Here is a 25,856-nt window from a genome sequence, read left to right as displayed (position 1 = left end):
AGATCAGCTAAGTTCAGGTCTCTTCTCAGGCTTGGAGCTTATTCCAGTGACCTTGGGCCACTCCTGTGTGGTTGTGAAGATATTTTAAAAAAGGAGAATCCATGTATATGCCATTCTTTGCTGGAAGCACTAGAGACAAATATGATAGGTGTGCTGTTTCAACTTTTATACTCTCCCACTTTTTCTACACTATCATAAAGACTAGAAAACCTAAGCAATCTGAGCACTGAACATAAGTTGGTTATTTAGAATGATGAAATCCTTTATCCCTTTTTCCTATCTTGTCTTTTTTATTTTAAAAAATAAATGATGTAGCCCAAGCCAACAAAGGGAAGGATGCGCATCCATTGCTTGGAGAACGTTGACAAAGCTCTCCAGTTCCTGAAAGAACAGCGAGTACATCTTGAGAACATGGGATCCCATGATATTGTGGACGGGAATCACAGACTAACACTCGGCCTTATTTGGACTATTATATTGAGATTCCAGGTAACAAGAAAATTAATCTCTGCACTCTACCAGTGTAAATCTGGTAGACTTTTCCCTCAGCGTTTGCTTCACCCTGTCTGCAAGATATTTTTCTTCCCTAGGGGTTGAGACTAGTGAAGGTTTTCTTGGTTCTTTCTTTATTGGAGCAAAAGATTAAATAGTCAAATTCCTTCTTGGGTTCTGCCCCAACCTTCTTGCTGTTCTTCTCATTTTGTTATCCTTTGGAGCAGGGTTTCTACTATATTATCCATAGAGCTGCCATCGGTAGCCTGAAAACTGATTTTACAGAGAGAGAGGGAGCGAGGGAGAGGGAGAGCTCTGTCCTTCCCAAATGCTCCTTCTCTGACCCCAAATTAAAGCAGTCATCATTGTCTCTGTCTAGCTGTTCATTTCACACAATTCCAGGGTGTCCCTAAGCTGCTTTCCGTGTCACATTAAGGGAGACTGTTTGTCTCATCCTATCCACTGTGGGTGGCTGGTATGTCTCCTTAAAGAGAGGCCTGTTGATAAGGATGCCAGTCTCCAAGTGGGACCTGGGAGATCCTGTAGAATTATAGCTCATCTCCAGGTGACAGAGATCAGTTTCCCTGGAGAAAACGGCTGCCTTGGAGGGTGGATTCCATAGCATTTTGTACCACTGAGATCCCTTCCCGCCCCAAATCCCATCCACTCCTGGTTCCACCCCCAAAGTCTCCAGGTATTTCCCAACTCAGAGCTGGCAGCTCTCCTTGTTGGTTGTATTTCTTTCTCTGAATAAATTTTGTTGGGAGTTGTTACTCATGGATTGTGGTGGCTGGCTGGCTCAGATTTCACTGTTCATTTTCATAATCTGCCTGGATGTGGCCTGTGTGTTTCAACAGAGCACAGCAAATGGATAAAAAAGAACAACAATCTCATCTTTTTGTATAAGGTCATAGCTTACTTACACAATAAGAAAACTACATAGTACTTTCTGTGTGTTTAATCATTTTTAAGACTTCCCAGTTTTTCTCTCAGAAACCAATATATATTTAAGAATATCGAATACCATGCATTTGTATACATTTGAAAGTTTCACATAATTTATTTTGTCTTCTGATTCCTGCTAGACTTATAACCTTGTCAGTACAAGAGCTAACGCTTGTCTCTGGAGCTGAAATCAGTGCCCCCTATAAATGTACTTAACTTTGCCTGGATCTTTTAAAAGTGGACTCAGGTGCTTTTGTTGGCATGTTTCTTAATGTATAACTGTTTGGGGCTGATTTTTGGTTTCCCACATTGTTGCTGCTTGTAATGTTTTCTCTGGAGACTGTAGGATATACATTGACTGAGAAACTGGCAAATGAATTGCTGCTAAAAATGATATTTGGCACTGCAGATCCAGGATATCAGTGTTGAAACAGAGGACAACAAAGAGAAGAAGTCTGCAAAAGATGCATTGCTCTTGTGGTGCCAGATGAAGACAGCTGGGTGAGTATGAAGGTGTTGACTGGGAAAGTCTCCTTGCAGTGTCCTGTGGTGGTAGGGATAGGTGGTCACTAGAGCACATTTAAAATGTGCCGGAGTCTGTCTTCCTTTAAGTGGATTCAATTTATGCCAAGCAAATAAGCATGTTGAATTATACAAAACTTCTGCTGTCTCACAATGTCAGAATTTGTAGGGAGTTGTTCTGGGATATTATGTGGGACTAACTTCAGGGGTAGTCAAACTGCGGCCCTCCAGATGTCCATGGACTACAATTCCCATGAGCAAATGCTGGCAGGGGCTCATGGGAATTGTAGTCCATGCACATCTGGAGGGCCGCAGTTTGACTACCCCTGAGATATATGGACACACTTCAGTTTTGATATTTTAAAGATGCTCAAACACCTGCTCATTCAGCTCATTCCTCACTCACCAATGGGGATGAGGCAGTCACTTCATCTACAGGCTGTTCAGTTGTTCATAACTCGCTTGTCTGTATTTGTAAGGACAGGCTACCTTTACCCATTGAAAGCCAACTCCCATCTGATGAGAGATCAGCTAGAAGTTGGGGGAAAAACGCAATAATCTTAAAAAAAAAATCTCATGACTTGACCTATTGACATGAAAATTTCACTCTGTGCCCAGCAAGATATTTTTGGGGAAGGTGAGAATTGGGAGTTGTCTTCCAGCTGCTATCCACGAAACTTTACTGCCTCCTGAAGCAAATTTAGTCGTGTGGGGGTATGTTGGGGGGGGGGGGAGTTATCAGAAGCCCAGCTAGTTTCCCTTCTCTTATGCCACCCCAAATTGTTGGCCTGGATTCCGGGGCAAAGGTGAAAAATGAGCTCTTTCTGCTCCCTCTTTCATAATGCAGAGATTATTTTTAAAATTTATTTTTAAATTTATTGACCACCACTCCCTAATCAAGCCAGCTCGTGGCAGTTTACAATAAAAACCCAGTAAAATAACAGTAAAAAAATACACTCCCTGAGCAGCATAGTCCAATCTATTCCCTCCCACCTCATCGGTCCTCTCCCAATACACAACGCCTACAAACCTCAAAGTGGTGGTGTCTCCTGCCCTAGATGGTCAAGGCATCTGGAGGGCTTCTGAAGGAGGGACCCAGATCTTCCATAGCCTGGCCTCAACCAAATGCCTGGTGGAAGAGGCCCTTCGGAACTGTGATAGCTCTGTCAGGGCCCTCAATTCTTCCAGGAACTCATTCCATCAGTTCGGGTCCTGGACCGAGGAGGCCCTGGTTGAGGCCAGGAGCACCTCCTGTGGACTGGGAACCACCAGCAGATTCAAACCTGAAGAGTAAAGAGCCTTGTGGGGGTGGATAAGGAGACAGGCAGTCCCTCAGATATGCAGGACCCAGACCGTGATTAATGCAGTGATTAGTCTTATCAAGTTGGGCAGTCCTCACTGGAGTTCTGGTCTCACCGTATGCTTCCTGCTTCCCTATCATGCAATTTGCTGAAAGGTTCCCCCCTATTTTTTTGCTATTCCCTCTGGGCTTCTTTCCTCACCCATTCCCACCTCCAGAACAGACCCTGCACTTATCCCCTCTTAATATTCAGCTGTGCATTGTTGGGACCTAGAGGAGTTCTATCTCCATTTCCCAGCAATGTTCATTATCAGTCCCACATCAGGGTGTCTATTTGTAAAAAAGTAGGTTATGTGACACGTCATATTGTGTTTTTCCTCTTAGTGCTCTAGTTCACTGTGGGCTACAGATAGCTGAAAGGCTGTTTTTGCTAACGTGAGCAATTGGTTGACACCAATCATTATTCATGTCGCAGAGCATTAATCCTATATTGATTGAGCTCTCTTTTTTTCCCTTTGGTTCTTATGTTATGTCAGCTACCCTAACGTCAACATTCACAACTTCACCACCAGCTGGAGGGACGGCATGGCTTTCAACGCGCTAATCCATAAACACAGGTGGGCACCTCAAAATCTTAGTGAGATTTTTAAAGCATTGGACCATCAGATGCTGAACTGTAATCCTGTCACAGCAGCAGGCCGGGATCTCCTTCTCTAAACATTGCGTAATACCACCTCTTCTCCCCTTCAACCACCAATGCAAAAATCATATCAGATCAGAATAACATCTCTGTGGCATACTTCCATTGTCTTCATCCACATCTGAAGTAGGATTTAAGGGTTAGAGCCAACCAGCATTTCTTCTGGCGAACAAGGAAGAAATCACCTTTGACCACAAAGCAAAATGGCTGTGCTGGGGTCATAGGTCTGGCACAGACAAAAACTGCATGTGATGTGGCTGTAGTAAGGAAGAGAAATGGGTGAAATTTGTTGGAAAAGCTGGCTGGTTCCAACCCTTGAAGAAGGGGCTTGTCTTTTTTCACATTGCATTGTAAATCACCATGTTCATTGACAGTGTTATTTTAATAAACAAAAATAAGTAACTGAGACAACTGCATACATGTTAAAGGGCACCTGATATAAATGCTGAAGATTAACTATCACTTCCAGAGGCTCGATGGTAGAACATTTGCTTTGCATGCAGTCTCCATCTTCTACAGTTTAAAAGGAATAGGTAGCAAGTTATATAAAAGATCTCTACTTGAGACCCCAGAGAACTGCTTCCAGTCACAATACTCACCTTGAAAGACCAATGGTCTGACTTGGGATGAGGCAATCTCCTGTGTTCATGTGAGAAAAATGAATGTGAAAAGAAACAACAGTTTCTTGATTTAACTCTGGCTCCCATGGCTACATTTGGCTTGTTGACATCCTTTTCTGTATCCTAGTACAGGATTTCCAAACATCGCCCTAATGATTATTCATACAATAAAGATTCAAAGTCATAATGTACATGCACAGGAGAGAAAGGTTCATGGCTGGAGCTTTGTTTGCTCTCATAATTATAGATTCCTCTGGGGGGAAACTGTCACAAAGGGTAATTCTGCACCAGTGCTGCCACTCTGGAGTGCCACCGGTGCATAAATGGGGACACATTTTAGTGTCAGACCTGGTCTGCTGCTGAAATGTGTTGCTGCAAGGGATGCAGCTGCTGCAGAAAAGTTCTGCTGCGCAGGAGGGCAGCAATGGGGGGGGTGCAGGAAGGTGGGATTGTGTGAGAACACTGTCCCACCTTCCTGCAAAAAATACAAAATAAAAAGGGCCCATTCAGCCCCATGGCACCATGAAACGCTACAGAGCCAAGTGGGGCGTTTTTTGCCCCCTTAGGACCTCCACACGGGCCTCCACTGGGCTAGGCCCCGTAGATCCTCGGAGCGCTCAAGGGAATGCAAAAAATATCCATGTTCCTATAAAGCAGGGCAACAGCAGCCTAATGCGTGCCAGGCTCGGGAGGTGGCCGGCCAGGCAGTAGTGTCATGTGAAAATGGGGATTAGCTCCACTTCCATATGAGCGCCCTCATGGCTTTTTCCACCTTTGCAGAATCGGCCTAAAGGTTGTTCTCTTTGACATTAAGAGTAGTTCCCCCTTCTGCTATTTGTAGCCTGACCTTTATCAAGAAATATATTTATCTGTTGTATTTCTAAGTCAATCCTAAGGAAACTAGAGCCTTGCAGCCAATAATTTCACTTGGAAAATTCCTATATGAACTATCCTTTCCCTGCACCTACCAAAGCAGCTCATTGTGACATTCTCTTTTCCATCCTTGCTTTGCTGTAGCCATCTCCGATACATGGTCTTTTCCTGTTGCCTGTATCCCCCCCCCCTTGTGCACATGTATCTCCCTCTCAATGGTCATTCTTCCATTATTTCTGTTTTTTCTCCTCATTTCTGACTCTTTATGCTTCCCTTGAAGCATATGCTGTTGGTGGTAAGGCTTCATAGTCACAAGGACAATTCAGTATTGATAGCTGAGCAGTCATGATCTGGAAACTGAAAAACTGCAGAGTATCATCATCCCAGTGCAGCAAAAATAGAAAAGATCTTGAAGTTGAAAACCTCACAATTCAAGTTTCACTATACATCTGAAGAATGGGGCTGTAGCTAGGTTTTCCAAGCCACACCTGGCAACTGGCAGGAGGGGGCGGGCAGCAAGGAAAATCATAGAGCTTCTGGGGATTCCTTGAGCTACCCTATGTAACTTCCAGGTTTCTTCTGGAAGTGATGTAGCAGCACAGCTGATGTTGCATAGATGATGTTGCCAAGTTAAAAAAAAATAATTCTGCTGCCGCCACTTGGAACAATGGTGGTCAACTAGGCCTATCATCAGGAGGCTTCCTACTATAGCACTACCTGTAGTTCATGAAATCTTAGGTTACAGTCAGTCTGCTAGTCTTTTAGGTGCCTCAAGATTCTTTTTTGTTTCTACAGCACAGCCATATGTGAGAGCATCCATCCTGTGCATTCATTTTAGGTTTCTGTCAATATTCCTGACTTGGTTTTCCTTCATTCATGCTATGGAGAAAGGGGTTTGTGTGCTGAAGAAATCCAAGTCTATTTATTTGTCATTCACTCTTTTCTTAGGCCTGATCTAATTGACTTTGATAAGCTGAAGAAATCAAATGCGCACTACAATCTGCAGAATGCTTTTAACTTGGCAGAGCAGCATCTTGGCCTTACTAAACTCTTGGACCCAGAGGGTAAGATTTCCTGAGAATAAGTCTTCTATATAATGCCTGTCCCTAACACACTGCCTCCGTTGGAAATGGACAAAAAGAGCCCTCTTTTTTCCACTTGTTAATTAGCTAAGCCCATCCACCAAAAAGATGGCAAGTGGCAGGGGGTGCTCAACAAAGAGTAATGCAAGATCGGATCCCTGCCCCCCCCAGTTGAGGCAGTAGGCCAGGACAAAGGACAAACTCATTTTTCAAGGACATAAACTGACCTCCATGGATGTTAAACTGTCAAATTAGTCTTGGAGTCTGTCATAGCCATAGTTCTTCCTTGATTGCTGTCATGTAAGATCCACACAGAATGCATGTGAACTTTTATTGGCACATATTTCTGCCCATTGTGACTGAATTTCTGGCTGGGTTAGTGACATAATATGTGTTCAAACTGGGATTTGATGCCCTTGGTTCTTGAGCCTTGCTTTAAGCTGGAACTAAGGTATTATATGGAACACTCCTCTGAGTTTAGTCCTCCTCCCTCCTTTTCACATGTTAGAAATTACCTCATGCCATAACAATGGTCCATATTTTTCTGCCTCATACCAATGGCAGCCAGTTAAGTGGAGCAAGAAAGAGAATATCATAACGTCATGACACAAGGTATTTTCTGGAGAAGGTGGAGCTACTATTTTCAGTTTTACCCATACATTTTGGTTCTGACTGATAAGGAAGACACAAGCTGAAACACCTGCTCATCCAGGAACTCATTTGGTAATAAGGGTGTCAAATCACCTGGTTGGAGTGGGGATCCCCCACTTTCAGGCCACACCTCCAAGGGAAGAATGCCAGAAATTAATGCAACATTCCTATGTGCATCAAAAGTTATATAGGCATGTGGGGGGGGGAGAGGGGATATTCTGGTTTATGAGCAAAATTGTATGGTAAAAGCTAATTCTATCACAAATTTTTTGCCCCAAAGCCAGAGAATTGCCCCTTCATGTCCCTGACATGCCTACGTCTCTTCTGGGTCACATAGGCATGTTGCGTTAATTTATGGTATCCCTCTCTGCTCCTAATAAGTGCACCTCCCATCCCCCGCTGGCAGCTCTCAGGGACCTGGCAACCCTATTTGGGGACTTTGGCCAGTCAGCATTGAAATCACACCCAGCCAAATTCTGTACTAAACTCTTGTTTGGTTTTTCAGATATCAGTGTTGACCATCCTGATGAAAAATCCATCATCACCTATGTGGTGACCTATTACCACTACTTTTCTAAGATGAAAGCTTTAGCTGTCGAAGGAAAGCGTATTGGAAAGGTTTGCAGCCTGTTTTAATCCCCTTTTCTGCTGACTTCCTCAGGTCCATCGTATGCAAACATTTGATGACCAAGTGTCATCAAAAACAGTGGTGGTGGTGGGGGGGTTTGTTTGTTTCACTGTGGATTTGGGCAAGCTATATTAACGGTGGTTAATATTGATTCTAAAAATCAATAATTAAGCTCAGATTTTTGTTTTGACTTTTTAATGTCCATGATCATACTCACCATTGCCTTTCACCTTCCCTAATCATCTTTGAACATACACTTTTGGATCCTGTGGTGCCCTTCTGTTCGTGCAGCAACAGCTCCTCCAATGGAATGGGTTTTCCAATTGTGGAGGGGGATTCTTGCTCCCTCTCCCTGCTCCCTCACATTGTTCCTTTGAGTGTACTAACCCAAAGAAGCATGTCAGGGTGAAGTTGGTGGGGGGAAAGGCTGCAGGGAAAAAGAGGAAGCAGGGAAGTCACTTTCCTTTAGAGCAACTCTACTCACATTGCTTTAGATCTGAACCATTCATTGGAACATGCAAGATTTTGCTAGTATCAGGTTTTATTTGTAGATGAGATTTTAATCCACACTGAGTTGGGAGGGAGGACTAGAACTAAAAAAGATATATGAAAGGAACAAAGAAACTGGAACTTAAAAAAAATAAAAAGGGAAAATACATGTGAAAAATTAACTGGGCATTTATCCATTGTTCACAAAACCCAGGCTCAAAATTTGAAATATATTTTAGTTTCACCCAGATAAAGAAACATCAGTGTCCATGGGTGGTCCTGAACATGTGCGGCCATGGTATTTTCTCCTTGCCAACACTTCTTTCGATGGCCTTTGATTGGTCACTGTGGGCTGGATCCTATGATTCCCACCAATTAAGTTAGATCTTGTGATTCCGTTATACCTGGTCTTCCAACAGAGAAGGACTTCCTTCAACAAAAAACCATTCTTGGGTCAGATGAAGCCTTTTCCCCTCAGAAGACGGTAGTTTCCTTTTGGAATAAGTCTTTCTTCCTGTGAGGATGAATTAGCAAGAGAGAGTCATGGGATCCAATCCTATACCTGGCAACCTCTTCTAGAAACTTGAAATACTATTCCTCTGCCTTATGCAGTTAATTTAAGAAAGAATGTCTTCAGAACTGAATTGTTCATTGCCAATTAAACCAATTTTGCACACATGAGAAGTAAGCAGACACTATTGTACGTGGGGAAGAGACATTGCTGGCCTGAGAATTAGGAAGGAAAGGATTATCCAGCACCTTGTTCCTCCTCCTAGTTCCCTCATTCACAGTCCCCTGAAAGGTAGCTTTCTCCTTGACCTCCTCCTTATCCCTTTTAAAAGTAGCCTGGCTCGATAGATGGATCTAAGAGCCTGAAAATCAGTTGGGCAAGGCTGGGTCTTACCTCCCACCTAATAGCTCCAGCCCTACACAAATTAGCTGTAATCGTGGTTTTTAAAGGACTTGTGCCTCTCAGCTGATGCTGACAAAACTGTTATGTTTTTTTTTAGAGGGTGAAGGTTTCTATGTGATCCCCCCCCTGCCACAGCCAGCCTTGGAGGCAGAGGGACACCCCCCTTATGCAGATGACAGCTGCTGTAGCTGCTGACTTTCTGCCTGCCCATTTGCTGACTTAACCTTCACTGTGTTAATTATTCACTTTTTTCTTAGACTGTGATCAGGTGGGAGGACATTCTCTACAGTTGTTTGGCTGCTATCACATCAAGTGCTGAGCACATTCATGGGCAGCTGTGTGAACTTAGACTAAAAGTAATATACAGGCGTTAATAATAGCATCAGTGAAATTCCACTCTCAAACTTTCTGCAAGCTCAATTATTTTGAATGTACAATCAATGCTGTTTTCTTTTAAGTTTCATAATACAAATACTATCTTTTCATTAGTATCCGTGGATTTATTTATTGGAAACTGTATTTTTGTAAAGTCTGTAGTGATCATTTTGTCAAAACAGGCAGATTTTCTTATGCAGGAAGTTTCTACCCATCACAGTCCTGCCTGGTGGGTTGGGATCATTAAAATGTTCATTCATCCCACGCTAACATAGCCCTTCCCCTTCCAGTGTTCTTATTTATTGCTGTGTATTTTCAGAAGTCAAGTGGTTTGCTGCATAAACTTCTTTCCCAGCTCCATCTCCCATATGCTTGTCTCAGGAAACCTGGCTGTGGCCTTCAACTGTTTGTTTGGAAATTGCTTGTTGCAGGTGCTTGACAATGCAATTGAAACCGAGAAGATGATAGAGAAGTATGAATCGCTGGCTTCTGACCTCCTCGAGTGGATTGAGCAAACCATCATCATCTTGAATAACCGCAAATTTGCCAACTCGCTGGTTGGTGTGCAGCAACAGCTACAGGCGTTCAACACGTACCGCACAGTGGAAAAGCCACCCAAGTAGGAGTCATCCACTCTCTTCTTTCTCTCTTCCCTCCCCCCACTCCTGCTATAAATCCAAGCTTAGTAAAACAGTTGGAAATTGCTGAGGCAATTTCTGACTACTGCTAAAGGACAATCGGGGCTAATTTGTGGTGTGCTTGTTCACATATTCTGCTTGGTTCATCCTTACATGCTTCCTAACGTTTACCCAGTCATTTAAACTGATGATGTGTCCACAAGCTACTTGATTCTGTGGTTTCTCTCTACCAAATTGCTGCCACCACAGAAATTTGATTGGTTTGAGCCAAGAACATTATTACAAGCTGGAGGCCAGCACAATAGGCAGCAAGCCATAAACATGTCCAATGGGGTGCAAGCACATAGGCAAATACCATAACGTAGAGGAAGAGAGCTCTGTTTTCATGGAGCGGCAAGTCACTGCTACCCAGGAATATTTACAGCTCCTAATAGGCCTCAGAATATCTTATGCTGGATAAATAGTGACCCTGTATAATTAGAAATAATAATAATATGCGTTATTATTACTAGTGTACAGTAAGGTACATTACATCACCTTACTGTATGGTGCCTGAATTTTGTATGGTAGCTGAATTTCAAGTTTGCCCAGAATTGTTCTTTTTTAACTGAAGAGGTACTCTGTGCATCCTGAGAGCTCAAAAGGTCCCATTCCTGTAACAGATAGCTAATTGGGGGTTTTTGCCACGGGCCGCAGGAGTTATGCAGCCAGACTCCAAATTCCTCAGTCACCAGCTAAACACTAAACAGACAGGGTGAGAAAGATAATGAAAAATCGGCTGGTTTCCTTCATCTGCTGAGAGCTGAATGCAAATAGTCAGTTGGCTGACCTCATCTGGACTGTGACATCTGAAACAGCTGTTTCTAGCTGAGCACAAGTATTTCTCACACAGCAGTGTAAAGGGGGGGGATTGAAAAACATAAAGGCTGACTTTTTTTAACCCTTTGGATGAAAACGTCGTATAATTTCAGAGAAATAACAATTTTCTGTGGTCCTCTCCCTCTCCCCACCTTTTATATTTTTATAGATTCACAGAAAAAGGAAACCTGGAGGTGCTGCTCTTCACCATTCAAAGCAAAATGAGGGCCAACAATCAAAAAGTGTACATGCCCAGGGAAGGGAAACTCATCTCAGATATCAACAAGGTAACCGTGCAGCAAACTTGTTCTTTCCACTCCCATCCCCCCCATAGCAATGGCTGAACTTTAGGCTCGCTCAATGGAATTCAGTTGGAAGTAGGGAGATGCAACTGGATCAGGAGTGGCAATAATGGCATATAGGGACAGCGGGGTCTTGGTAGTGCAAGGTCAGAAGTGGACGGATGGGCAGAAGCTGCAGACTTTTGCCTGCCAATCCAGTACTCTACTACTCAGCCATGGCCCTTCACACAAGGTCAGAGTTTGTGGGTGAACCCATGCAGCGGTCACCTTTTGGTGCAATCAGCAGCCTAGATGGCTCCCTGCAGTGAATTCTTGCATCAAGCTCACCCAAATGGTGGCTCCTGACACTCCATTTGGATGCCACGTGATCATTCTTTTTCTCCTCATGAGGCCCAATTTTTTTTAGACATTTAGTGGTGAAGAATTTGTACTAATCAGACCCAAACGTGCTTCCTTTCAGCCAGGTTGCTGTATTATGTGCCTTCTAGGCACATACCCTGGGAAAAAACTTGTGAAGAATCTCATTGGAACACAACCAGGATGCTAGGGAGGAAACCCAAAAGCTGCTGTGCTTGTTCAGCCAGATGAACAGCAACCGGTCTGGCAAGATCCCTGCAGGATAACAGTGCACATTAAAGCCAGATAGGCCTCCCTAATGTACTTTCTTTTTTGTCAAGGCTGAATTCCCAATTGAGCTGCTATTTGTGCCCAGGAGTTTGCTCTGTACCTCATATAGCTATGAACTGTACCATTTACCATTTGCGCGTTAAGCTCTTGTGCCTTTTGGTTTCAAGCTCTTTTCCATCTGGCAAGATTTAGAAGAATCCTGAATAGCATGTGGGTAACTGAAAACCTGTTCAAAGAGGGGATTCTGAATTGCCTTGATTTTTAACATTTCCTTGTGACACAAAGGATTTTTATGTTCCGGGTGTCAGAAGTATGTGTCTGACGAAACATGCTGAAAGGCAGAGTTTTACAGTCTGATCCACATGCTGTCCTGCTCTGCTCTTAAAAATTTATTTCTGAATGTTGGCATAAAAATGGGGAAAGGAATTCCTTTTTTGTGCACGTGCTGAATTATGTGCTGTGTTTTCAAGCTTTCTGGTTTTAATTGTTTAAGTGAAAGATGCAACTGCAGGAGCAAATAAACAACTCTTAGTTCTGTTTGAAAATAGAGTTGTCCTGCCATTTCTCCAAACTTGATTTTAGTTACAGCTTACAAAATGCACGTTAATCAATTAACAGCAAAATCAGCTTGTAGAGATTTTTTTTTACATTAATTTTAAAAAGAGCTTATTAAAGCAGCAATTTAAAATCAGAAACACTAAGAAATACATGATTTCATCAGGGCAGCTGTGTTGGTCTCCAGCACCTTAAAGACCAGGATTTCAGCTTTCATGTATCAACAAATGCCATGAGTACATATTCCTCCTTGCTTTTTGAGGTCCAATAAAAAGACTTCATTGTGGATGTGACTCTGATCATAAATAAATAGCTAGAGCATTTTTGGTGGTGGGCCGTGTACATGGATTCTGATATCTATCAGGGTTAATATATTGACCAGTTTAGACAGGTAGTTAGGACTTCCCTGTTTAAACAAGCTTTAATTTTTCTTTAACCATGTTTGACAGCTTCTTGTCTTACTGCAGTCCTGAGTTCTAGAAACTTGATTTTAAAAAGCAAAGTATCATCCTGGAAACAGGCAGCCACCAAGTTGCATGTATTTTATGGCTATGTAGTTTCTCAGAAAGTGTAGAAACTGTGTTCTGACCGAGCAGTGATCTCAGGGCTCTCTCAGCCTCACCTACTTCACAGGGTGTCTGTTGTGGGGAGAGGAAAGGGAAGGCGAATGTAAGCCACTTTGAGACTCCTTCGGGTAGAGAAAAGCGGCATATAAGAACCAACTCTTCTTCTTCTCATTAAAAAGAGCCAGCATAGTGTAGTGGTTAAAGAGCAGCAGACTCTAATCTGGGGAACCAGGTTTGATTTCCTACTCCTTCACATGTAACCAACTGGGTGATATTCGGCTACTCATAGTTCTCTTAGAGCTGTTCTCACATAGCAGTTATCTTAGAGCTCTCTCAGCCCCCACCTAATTCACAGGGTGTCTGTTGTTGGGACAGGAAGGGGAAGGTGCTTGTAAGCCACTTTGAGGTTCCTTCAGGTAGTGAAAAGTGGGGTATATAAAACCAGCTCTTCTTTTTCTTCACCTAACACTGACTGTACAGTTATTTCCTTTTCAGATCATTTTGCAATCTAAACTTGGGACTTTCTTCTTAATGTACTTTTTCTTCATTTTCCCAGGCCTGGGAAAGACTGGAAAAAGCTGAACATGAAAGAGAACTGGCACTGCGTAATGAGCTCATACGACAGGAGAAACTGGAACAACTTGCCCGCAGATTTGACCGTAAGGCAGCTATGAGGGAGACTTGGCTGAGTGAAAACCAGCGCTTGGTTTCTCAGGTGAGCCTGTTTAGGGTGGTGTGGATGACCAGAGCATTCTGGATTGAACTTGTGGTGACATACACACCCTCGGAGCAGCCTTGGGCTGAGTCAGATTTATCAGGCTGAGGTCCTGGAACTATCACCAGGGGATCCCCTAGAACCAGCGAGATCAGGACCCTCGCTCCTAAGGAAAGAGCTCTGGACTGCTAGCTGGATGGGGGGGGGAGGAGATGGGGAGTTAACACCAACTAATAGCCATCTTTTAATGTGGTGGGGATTTTAAGTTTTATGTGTTTTTATTATTTTATTGTAAACCACCGCAAGTCTTTGAAAGCAGTGGTATATAAATTAAAGGATAAATAAATAAATAAAGGTGAGTGTTCTGTACTCTGACTGGCAGTGGCTCCCCAGGGTCTCAGGCAGAAGTCTGCCAGCTGGAGAATCCAATCTGGGACCTGTATACAAAGCAGATGCTCTGCCTCTGAACTGGGACCCCCCCCCCTTTAACAGAAGGACCCTGAAATGCCGTGGTGCAATCCAGATGAAACAAGCATGCTCAGCTGTGTCCCAGGCTTGGAATTAGTAGCCAACCCTTTACATGGAGCTGCCAGAAATGGCTGCCTACAGGAAGTTCTGCCTCTTTTCCTTCATCATGTCATGTGTTTTCCCACCTGTGCTCAGCATTATTATTTCCAGGGGTGATGGGATCAGGGCAGTGGTGTGCAAAATACTTCCTTAAACATTAACTGTGTCCTGAAAGGCTTGCAAGAGCTCTGCCACATTTCAAGAGGCAACAGCTTCAAAACTGAATCAGATAATTCTATATAACTAGTAAAATAGCCCATTGTATAAAGGAGACAATGGGCGCTAGCAGACGGGGGCAGGCGAGGGGCGGAAGGCTACCTGTTAGAGGAGGCTGCCAGCGGCTCCTGACGGGTGCTCCTTAGTGGCTCGGCGGCGCTTGGCGGGGTTGTTATTCTCTTTCGGTGGCTTCTCGGAGGTGGCTCCTCGTCGGGGCTTGTAGGATGTGTCTTTCTGTGCCGATAAGGGCAGGGAGGGCCCGGCAGCCGCGGTGTGCGCACGCGCGCTTTTCAGGGGTTGTTGTTTTTTTTCTTTCTGTCGGTGGCTCCTGGGACCTGTGTCTTTCTGTGCCGGCCGGCAGCCGCGCTGTGCGCATGCGCGCTTGTAGGGTTTTTTTTTCTTCCGGTGGCTCCTGGGAGCTGTCTCTCTCTGTGCTGATGAGGGCAGGGAGGGCCCGGCACGCGCGCTGTGCGCACGCGCGCTTGTCGGGTTTTTTTTTTTTCCCCTGTCGGTAGCTCCTGGGAGCTGAGTCTTTCTGTGCCGATGACGACAGGGAGGGCCCGGCAGGCGCGCTGTGCGCACGCGCGCTTGTCGGTTTTTTTTTTTTTTTTTTTTTGTCGGTGGCTCCTGGGAGCTGTGTCTCTCTGTGATGAGGGCAGGGAGGGCCCGGCAGCCGCGCTGTGCGCACGCGCGCTTGCCGGGTTTTTTTTTTTTTTCCGGTGGCTCCTCGGAGGTATGTTGCGCGCTTGTCGGGGTTTTTTTTTTTTTTTTTCGGTGGCTCCTCGTCGGGGCTTGTAGGATGTTTTCTGCCCCCCCCCTTTCGGTTGCTCCTCAGAGGTCTGAGGTCATGGAGCCCCTGGCAGCCGCGCGGAGCGCGGCTGCCAGGGGTTCCCAGGCTGGCGGCTTGACGCGGTGACAGGCCCTTCGCGCCTCTCGCCGCGTCAAGCCGCCGGCCAGGGAGGCAACTGCGAGCCGCAGAAAGAAGCAACTGCGAGCCGCAGAAAGAAGCAACTGCGAGCCGCAGAAAGAAGCAACTGCGAGCCGCAGAAAGAAGCAACTGCGAGCCGCAGAAAGAAGCAACTGCGAGCCGCAGAAAGAAGCAACTGCGAGCCGCGCTGCGCGCGGCTCGCAGTTGCTCGGGGCTGGGAATCGGAGGGACCAATCGGCAGGCGCAAAGCACTTTGCGCCTGCCGATTGGTCCCTCCGATTGTCTGTCCAGAGGAAGGGTCCAATCCGGACCCTTCCTCATCCCGGACACATCCCGCCTCACAACACCTTACGGTTTTATTTAGTCCGTGGCGCCCGCGGCACCATGGGCGGTGTTAAGATAATAATTAAGTGCCATCAAGTCATAACTGACTCATGGTGAACCCACATGTAGTTTTAGAGGCAAGAGGCATTCAAAGATGGTTTTCCCCTGCCTGCCTCTGCATAGCAACTGTGGTCTTCCTTGGTGGTCTCCCATCCAAGTACTGACCATGGATGGCTCTGCTTAGCTTCTGAGCTCTGACAAGCTCAAGGCTAGTGTGAGCTATTCAGGCTGTGGAATCTATACAACATGTGATATTTCCACCCTGATATCTCCTACATGGCCTGCTAGGCTTGTTCTAACAACCTTGCTTTCCTTAGCCTCCCTGTGTTTTGTTGCCCCACTTCCTCTGGTATCAGTAAGTTGATAGATGTAGGCTCTCATGGACTTGAGCCCTATGAAGACTGCCTGATGGGGAAGAGTAGTTCCACAGTGGCACAGACTACCATAGGAGGTGATGGCCACAGGAGGTCTTCAAGCAGGGGCTGGGTGGCTGTCGGTTGGAGATGCTCCAGTTAAGTGTTCCTGCACTAAGTAGGAGGGTTGGAACAGATGTCCTTTAAGGTCACTTTCAACTGAACCACATTGTGCCTCTGTGATCTAATCTGTGGGCAGGATGGAATTATTCTCGGAATTCAGCTTGCATCTATCATAAAAGCAAAATATGTGTTTTATCTTTGATGTTTGGCTCTTTTCTCAGATGTGTTTTTGAGTGCAGAGCAACCCTGACTTCAGGCTGAACAAAGTAGGGAGAAGAGTGAAACAATGGAGGAGGGAAATGTTAATGGTTAAGAAGTGATTTTGTCTGCTCAAAATTACTTCTACTACTCATAATGCTGAGCCTCTTGTGGCGCAGAGTGGTAAGGCAGCCGTCGGAAAGCTTTGCCCGTGAGGCTGGGAGTTCAATCCCAGCAGCCGGCTCAAGGTTGACTCAGCCTTCCATCCTTCCGAGGTCGGTAAAATGAGCACCCAGCTTGCTGGGGGGTAAACGGTAATGACAGGGGAAGGCACTGGCAAACCACCCCATATTGAGTCTGCCATGAAAACGCCAGAGGGCGTCACCCCAAGGGTCAGACATGACTCGGTGCTTGCACAGGGGATACCTTTACCTTTACCTTTACCTTACTCATAATGCCTTTCTCACCCTATGTGAAATTCCTGTATTTTTTTGTTCTCAAGGACGACAGCAGGTAATGGGACAGTTCTGAATAAACAAATGGTTAGCTGAGGAAGGCAGTTAGCCCTTTCTTCCCTCTCTCTTCCCCACTAATTCAGCTCAAACTGAAGCCACACCTGCTCTTCATTTTAAAAAAAATTGACAAAAACAGCTATGCATAAAATGCAATTTGGCCCTTGGAGAACTGGGTCAGAGGCTGTGGTCCAACTTGTTTGTGTGATTAAGTTTTTCCTACTTTCCATTTGATGCTACAGGGTCCACTGTGGTGGATGAACTGTCCTGCCTCAAAGCAAGTTATTAGATTAGATGGCAATCCAGCCGTTTCACCTTTATGCTTCTAGGCTGCATCACATCTGAGTAGCTTCCAAGCTATCCTTCAAGCAGTGACTAGAAGGTGAAGCAATGCTAGTGGAGGCTAACTAAGCTTTGGTTTACCAGTTGGCCCTTCTCTGGAGTAAATGCCACCCCATAGATTAATGCCTTCCTATGCTTCATCCTTAAGGCCTCTATGCAGAATTCTTAATGCACCGTGGCTTCTTGTATGAAGGCAGTCATTCAGGGAACCTTCCAGAATCACAGAGTTGTCTTCTCGCTCTGCTGCAGGCAAGCAAGAACTGATCAGTGGCTGCATTTTGGGATATTAAAATACAGAACCACTCTGTCTCATCCCATCTTCTGCCATACTAAAGTTATCCTTGGGGAGATGGTCAGGAGCTCAACAAAAACAAAGTCAGTTTAATAGCTCGATACTGTGCCAGGCAGATTAGCTGATAGGCGCTGATCTTAACGTTAGCTGCCAGGGCTGGGGCTTGATGCAATTGTATGCATGCTAGGGAAGTGCCCTTGGGGAAATCTGACTCACTGAAGGTAATGATAACAGGTGTGTTGGCTTTGTGTCTCATTTCAAAATTACAAAGAGTTTTTGGGGCACCTCAAAGTCTTAACAGGTTTATTATGGCTTAAGCCTCTGCACTACACTTAATCAGGCACCTGAAATGCGGCCCTATCTACCTCGTAGACTTTCCTTCCCGTATTCTAAAGAAGAGTTGTTTGACCTTGTTTGGTGATCGGGTTTGGATCCTGCCTACTGTATCTACAGATGGAAGGATTTCCATCCAGGGAAGGACTATTTCCCCTTTTACTGTTACAGCCTGAAAAGACCCTCAAAATGCTGCTCCTGGGGGATAGGAGTCTCTTAGAAACAACTTTGGTGGGGAGGAAAGACTTGCAAAAAATCACATGTGAAAATTTTAGGCATAATCCAACCCATGTGTACATAGAAAAAAATGAAAATGGACAACAAAGCTTTAAAATGTATGAGGTTCAGTAAATCTGTGACATTTCTATATGACGTCTTGTATACAAGACTAGTCCAGAGTGATGCATTCACTGCAGCAATGATAGTTGATAATTCTGTCTTTCTATCTACACTGTGCTCATTTATGGATACGGTAGAAAATCTAAAGCATAGTCTAAATTAAGTCTGAATTTAATACAATCAAATTTGCTCATAAATTTTAGTTCAGCAATGGCAAAATGGCCTCCCCTGTTTACTGTGACCAGTTAACAAGGCAACTTCTGCAAAATAGTTCCCATAATGATCAATTTGACAAGTTCATCACAGTTAACTGTGAACAATGAATAAGCATCACCTTTCTGAGGGTATGGGTTAAGTGACTTCACAATTTCAGTCTGTACACCTTGCACTGCAAGACTGAGAAAGAGGATGTGTATGCAGATGAGGGAGCTTTGGATTCCAACCTGATGGATAAGGTTATCTGTAGTTCAGTCTGTACAGGTCTTACATTAATAACCTCACACACACAGGCTCTTTTGGGGGTTGTCCAGTTTCATTGCCCTTTATTACTAGTTAGAATCATAGAATCATAGAGTTGGAAGGGACCTCATGGGTCATCTAGTCCAGCCCCCTGCACTATGCAGGACACTCACATCCCAATTGCTCATCTACTGTAACCTGCCACCCCTTTGCCTTCACAGAATCAGCCTCTCAGTCAGTTCTTTTTCTTGTTTCCAGACAGTTTTGTTAGCAATCCCTTGTTGTCCCAGGTTTTCTATGCCTCCTCCCCTTTCTGAAACCTGTTTTCTCCTGATCTTTCTACTGAAACAGTTTTATTTCATTTTTCTTGGCAGTCTGAAATGTCTGTGACTTTTTGCAGTGCTGCAACCACCTTGACATTTGGGGCGGGCTGGATTGTGATTCAATTTTAAAAAAAGAATCATGTAATAGGTTGCACTTGCGCTGAATGGATCATTATGGCCAGTCAGAAGACCCAAATCAAGCAGTCAGGCCTTTATAATTATGTGTGCAGTGCAGGTGGGCAAGGTGAGGTGGCAGCAGGGGAGCTGGCAGCTGGACAAGCCCTTTGTGAGGAGCAGTTGAGTGGGTGCGTGAACTGAAGTAGTGGTGAGGGAGATGGCAGCCCTTCAAGCCCTGACTCTGCTGGCCAGAAGAGGCACCTGTGGGGTGTACATCCGCTCATTTCATGTATTCTTTATGTGAACAAGGACAATGTACAGCATTCATGAATGGTCCATAAACTCACAAAATTATTTACCGATGAACAGAATAGGACCAGTGTAAGGGTGGTTTGAAGAACCTCAACAAAACTTTCTAAAGCAATATTCCCTTAGCCCCGCAGTGAGCCATAATTGTAGAATTCTGCAGTCTTTAGCAACTAACAATAATTTTAAAAGGACAGAGGGGTAACACAACGAGTCAAAACAGCTAGCCTAACCAGGAAAAGCAGCTGGCCAACCAAAAGGACAAATTGGCAGGGAAGGTACTACTGTTTACTGGTGCGCTTTGGGGGTGATAACTGCATAAACCAGGGGTGACTAAATTGTGGCTCTCCAGATGTCCATGGACTACAATTACTATGAGCCCCTTCCAGCATGCAAATTGTAGTCCATGAACATCTGGAGAGCCTCAGTTTGGTCACCCCTGGCATCTTTCCACTGGGTCCATTGAATTGTCCATTTTTGTGGCTGGGCTCACCATTGTATCAGAATTCCGAAGGTGCCCCCTGAGTTAGACTGTACTCTCTTGACAGGATAACTTTGGATTTGACCTTCCGGCTGTGGAGGCTGCCACTAAGAAGCATGAAGCCATTGAGACAGACATTGCAGCCTATGAAGAACGAGTCCAGGCAGTGGTTGCCGTCGCCAAGGAGCTTGAGGCTGAGAACTATCATGATATCAAACGCATCACTGCAAGGAAAGATAATGTCATCCGCCTATGGGAATACCTCCTGGAGCTGCTCAGGGCTCGCAGGCAACGACTGGAGATGAACCTTGGTCTGCAGAAGATATTCCAGGAAATGCTCTACATAATGGACTGGATGGATGAAATGAAGGTGAGCACAGAGGTGGAAATGAGGGGGTGTAGAAAAGTTTATTAGGCCATTATTCAGCATAAAAGGCATCTAAATGTAATTTTACACAAAGGATCCACAGGGTCTATGGTTAGACCTCATTCTGTTTGGCCAACAAAGATAAATGCACCTTCATTTGAATTATTCCAATGGAATGTAGTGTTCGAGCAAATGCCAGGGATGCATAGGAGAGAAGCCACTAATTTTAAGGAATGGCTGCTTTGAGACTGGGAGAGAAGGAGGGTGGTGGGTCAGGACTACCTAAAAAGGGCCACTCACAAGTCCTGTTACTACACCCACTCTTCCTTCCATGCTGTGCTTTTTAATCTCAGCTGGCAACTTGGGTGGGAGGGGCAGCTGGTGCTTCTGAAAGGGCTTCATATGTCCCTAGGGTTTGCAGGTGCTGATCGTCTTTAGCACAAACAAGCATGCACCCCACCCAAGCAATTTGGATTTTCCATCCTGTCACGTTGTCATCAGTGCATGCTTTGTAAAAATGGAGTTGGTGCCCATTTCATTGAGGTTGGTTTCATTTTTTGTGCTGGGTCATTCATACCTGAGTACCAAATACACCTATGGTCCTTCAAGCAACAAGGCTGTCTGCATGTAGAGAATAAAGCTTGGCTGAAATACATTAGACTTTATTCTCATACGTGTTTCATGCTTAATGGGGCATTACTAAGTGTTGTTGACGGATATGAAAGCCAAGGAGGTAAAAGGCCAAACAGATTTTTGTGTATCAGCCACAAAAAAATAGACTTTCCACAGGAATGTATTTTATTTCTTTGACTGGATGGTTGTATGCAAACAGGTGTTGCTGCTGTCTCAAGACTATGGCAAACATCTCCTGGGGGTAGAAGACCTATTGCAGAAACACGCACTTGTTGAGGCTGATATTGCTGTTCAGGCTGAGAGAGTGCGAGGAGTCAATGCATCAGCTCAGAAATTTGCCACTGATGGAGAAGGTATGATAAAAAAAATAAACGCAACAACTCTAATTAGGAATTACTTGGGTATTTGATCTTTGAAGGGACATCACCTTTGGCCAGATGTTTGCGAAATACTTGCAGAAACCATGGTCAAATGCCCTATTCACAGTAACTTCCCACTGTGTAGACTTTAACACACACAATGGCAATAGGCTAATACCTAGGTCAGACATGTCCAGCCCACAAGAATTGGGGTTGGATTCAGACTAACATTCCCATAGGCACAAGTATTTCTGTCTAAAGACCATGATTTTCCTACCTCCCTCTTCTTCAGCAGGCAGAAATAAACCCCCAAAACCCCCAAAGATTTTTGTGGGTTGTCTCACCCCAAAGACAGGATTTCTTGAGTTGGTTGGGGTTGCTGTGGAAAGGAGAAAGCAGGAAGAGTTCATGCTTTATGGGTGGAAATTCTTGAGCCCTCAGAAACATCCAGTATGGATTCAACCCCATCACTTGTAAATCCTAGTACCAGTAGCCCTCTATATAGCCCTTATTCTCTGACTTCAAAGGTGAGGACTACACAGAACAGGCACATATGTAAGGCAGTGTTTGTTTGCAGTACCTGTTCAAATATTATCTTCTGAGTTTGGAGGCCAGATGTATCCAAAGTTGTGTGTATGTGACTTAATATCTGCTGTTGCATACGCACTCTACTCAGTAGGACATTTATATGACTGATATTAAAGCCGACCCAATTACAAACCCTGGTGAAGCTACAAGATTTTCTTTCTGCTGATCTCAACAGGAACTGAACTGGGTTGTAACAGTATATATCTGATTCAGTTCTGTCATTCCGAATTAGACCTACACAGCTTTGATCTCTTGGTGTTGTTGTTTATTGGCCTGAGAGTTACTACTGTTTTTTCTCCTTCATCCCCAGCATTTCCTATTACCAATTAGAAGGCTTATTTTATAAACTTTCCCCATATCCCTTCCTTCTTCCATGAATTCCTGGCTGGCATGCCCATTACCTCGTATCTCATATAGCACAGGATACCAGTTAAATTGGGAAACATGCTGTGAGGCACATATTTAGAAACTTCCTGTTGTATGCAACATACATATCCCCTGCCCTCCATTTGGCTCCTTCAGAATTCCCCAGTGCTTATGGGGGGTCTTGTTTCAAGACAGAGGATAGTAGCATATGGGGGAGGGGAATTGTTTAAAAATCACCTGTCTGCAGAGCAGAGTCCCCTGGTCTGTGTTTTGTACCTGATTTCAAATACAGTGTCATATGGGTGGGAGAACCTGTTTGTGTTTCTCTGTGTAAATGCTGACAGAAAATTGCTGAGTGGGGTTTCAGCAGAGGGCTGCCCTGGCATGCCTTAGTAAGATATCTCAGAAGACTGGATCAGTTAAGTTGAAGACAATTGGTTTGTGGAGTTAATTAACCAATACTAAGAAATCAGGGTTCTCTCAGGTTCATTCACAGGAGATAATTTGATATAATGTGCATTGTAATTCCCCCTTTCCTTCTGTCGGTCTGTTTGCCTGTCTCTAGGTTATAAGCCCTGTGACCCACAGGTTATCAGAGACCGTGTGGCCCATATGGAGTTCTGTTACCAGGAGCTTTGTCAATTAGCAGCTGAACGTCGTGCTCGCCTGGAAGAGTCCCGGCGCCTTTGGAAGTTCTTCTGGGAAATGGCTGAAGAGGAAGGATGGATAAGGGAAAAGGAACAAATTTTGTCATCGGATGATTATGGAAAAGACTTAACTAGCGTGGTCAGGCTCCTTAGCAAGCACAAGGCCTTTGAAGATGAGATGAGTGGTCGGAGCAGCCATTTCCAGCAGGCAGTCAAAGAAGGGGAAGATATGATTGCTGAGGATCACTTTGGGTCTGAGAAGATCAGAGAGAGGATTAATGATATCCAAAATCAGTGGGCTAACTTGGAGCAGCTCTCAGCTATCAGGAAGAAGCGGCTGGAGGAAGCATCCCTTCTTCACCAGTTCCAAGCCGATGCAGATGACATTGACACATGGATGTTGGACATCCTCAAGATCGTCTCTAGCAGTGATGTTGGCCATGATGAATATTCTACCCAGTCGTTGGTTAAGAAACATAAAGATGTCGCTGAAGAGATTGCAAACTACAGGTCAACCATTGATTCGTTGCATGAACAAGCCGGTGGTTTGCCGCAGGAACATGCGGAGTCTGCAGATGTTCAGAGCAGATTGTCTGGAATAGAGGAAAGGTATAAAGAGGTTGCTGAACTTACAAGGCTTCGCAAGCAGGCCCTGCAAGACACCTTGGCTCTGTACAAAATGTTCAGTGAAGCAGATGCGTGCGAGCTTTGGATTGATGAAAAGGAAAAATGGCTGAACACCATGGTGATTCCTGAAAAACTGGAAGATCTGGAAGTTATCCAGCACAGGTGAGACTCAGCGGAGAGGCTTGCCTTTCTGGGTCTTCAGTTCTTAGTGACGTCTAGCTGTGTGCTTTCCTCTAACACTGCCGTGCTCCTTTTCTCCTTTTACTGTCTAGGTTTGAAAGTTTAGAGCCAGAGATGAACAATCAGGCCTCCCGTGTCGCTGTGGTTAACCAAGTTGCTAGGCAATTGATGCACAGTGGTCATCCAAGTGAGAAAGAGATCAAGGCACAGCAAGATAAGCTCAACACAAGGTGGGTTCGGTTATATTCAAATTATTGACTAACCATTGCCGCTTACATGCATCCTCATCTTCTGTATGGGCACTATTAGATGCATTTCCATATGAATCTAATGAAGTTTGTTACCCTGTGCATCCTGCTGTGTTTGCTTCACTGGGTTTATTGAATGCAGTCCTTTCCAGATTTCCTCTTATAGGATAAGAATGGGCTCCCAACTGCACCTGCTTCCTTAGATTCACATTCTTTAAGGTTGACAGGCAAAATGCTGAAAGCAAGAGGATCATGGAATCATAGAGTTGGAAGGGGTCTCCAAGGTCATCTAGTCCAACTCCCTGCACAATGCAGAAACTCACAGCTATCTGCCCACCCACAGTGGCCCCAATTTCATGCCCAAATGATCCCCTTACACCAAAAATCTCCAGAATCCAGCCTGTCCTGGAGGCAATTCACATACCATCCCATAGTTGTTGTTGTTGTTGTTATGTGCGAAGTCGTGTCCGACCCATCGCGACCCCATGGACAATGATCCTCCAGGCCTTCCTGTCCTCTACCATTCCCCGGAGTCCATTTAAGTTTGCACCTACTGCTTCAGTGACTCCATCCATCCACCTCATTCTCTGTCGTCCCCTTCTTCTTTTGCCCTCGATCTCTCCCAGCATTAGGCTCTTCTCCAGGGAGTCCTTCCATTTCATGAGGTGGCCAAAATATTTGAGTTTCATCTTCAGGATCTGGCCTTCTAAAGAGCAGTCAGGGCTGATCTCCTCGAGGACTGACCGGTTTGTTCGCCTTGCAGTCCAAGGGACTCGCAAGAGTCTTCTCCAGCACCAGAGTTCAAAAGCCTCAATTCTTTGACGCTCGGCCTTCCTTATGGTCCAACTTTCGCAGCCATACATTGCAACTGGGAAGACCATAGCCTTGACTAAACGCACTTTTGTTGGCAGGGTAATGTCTCTGCTTTTTAGGATGCTGTCTAGATTTGCCATAGCTTTCCTCCCCAGGAGCAAGCGTCTTTTAATTTCTTTGCTGCAGTCCCCATCTGCAGTGATCTTGGAGCCTAGGAAAATAAAATCTGTCACTATCTCAATTTCTTCCCCTTCTATTTGCCAGGAATTGAGAGGGCCGGATGCCATGATCTTTGTTTTCTTGATGTTGAGTTTCAAGCCAACTTTTGCACTCTCCTCCTTCACCCGCATCAACAGGCTCTTTAGTTCCTCTTCACTTTCTGCCATTAGAGTGGTATCATCTGCATATCTGAGGTTGTTGATATTTCTCCCTGCAATCTTGATCCCAATTTGTGACTCCTCTAATCCCGCATTTCTCATGATGTGCTCTGCATACAAGTTAAATAGGCAAGGCGACAGTATACAGCCTTGCCGAACTCCTTTCTCAATTTTGAACCAGTCAGTGATTCCATGTTCAGTTCTCACTGTTGCTTCTTGACCTGCATATAAATTTCTCAAGAGACAAATAAGATGCTCTGGTATTCCCATCTCTTTAAGAACTTGCCACAATTTGTTGTGCTCCACACAATCAAAGGCTTTAGCATAGTCAATGAAGCAGAAGTAGACGTTCTTCTGGTACTCCCTAGCTTTCTCCATGATCCAGCGTATGTTGGCAATTTGATCTCTAGTTCCTCTGCCTCTTCGAAATCCTGCCTGTACTTCTGGAAGTTCTCGGTCCACATATTGCTGGAGCCTAGCTTGTAGGATTTTGAGCATAACTTTGCTAGCATGAGAAATTAGTGCAA

The 25,856-nt window shown here is 44.7% G+C and overlaps 1 protein-coding gene across 5 annotated transcripts in view; it reads left to right on the top strand.

Moving 5' to 3' along the window:
* The window catches only part of SPTBN1 (spectrin beta, non-erythrocytic 1), a 212,672-nt gene that overhangs the window by 137,541 nt on the left and 49,275 nt on the right, over positions 1-25,856 (top strand). For all 5 annotated transcript variants that reach the window (XR_013230365.1, XM_077334177.1, XM_077334207.1 and 2 more), the window contains 12 exons: positions 316-489; positions 1,847-1,938; positions 3,796-3,876; positions 6,401-6,516; positions 7,691-7,803; positions 10,022-10,209; positions 11,256-11,373; positions 13,693-13,851; positions 20,192-20,494; positions 21,324-21,477; positions 23,003-23,873; positions 23,984-24,121. Coding sequence is in view for 4 of the 5 variants with exons in the window: in XM_077334177.1 (XP_077190292.1) it covers positions 316-489; positions 1,847-1,938; positions 3,796-3,876; positions 6,401-6,516; positions 7,691-7,803; positions 10,022-10,209; positions 11,256-11,373; positions 13,693-13,851; positions 20,192-20,494; positions 21,324-21,477; positions 23,003-23,873; positions 23,984-24,121 (2,507 nt within the window). In the remaining variant the exon portion in view is untranslated. The remainder of the gene's footprint in view (positions 1-315; positions 490-1,846; positions 1,939-3,795; positions 3,877-6,400; positions 6,517-7,690; positions 7,804-10,021; positions 10,210-11,255; positions 11,374-13,692; positions 13,852-20,191; positions 20,495-21,323; positions 21,478-23,002; positions 23,874-23,983; positions 24,122-25,856) is intronic.

The sequence above is a fragment of the Paroedura picta genome, chromosome 1, assembly GCF_049243985.1.
Source record: "Paroedura picta isolate Pp20150507F chromosome 1, Ppicta_v3.0, whole genome shotgun sequence".
Lineage (NCBI taxonomy): Eukaryota > Metazoa > Chordata > Lepidosauria > Squamata > Gekkonidae > Paroedura > Paroedura picta.
The sequence above is the reverse complement of the archived record's forward strand: the minus strand, read 5'-3'. Positions and strand labels throughout refer to the sequence as shown.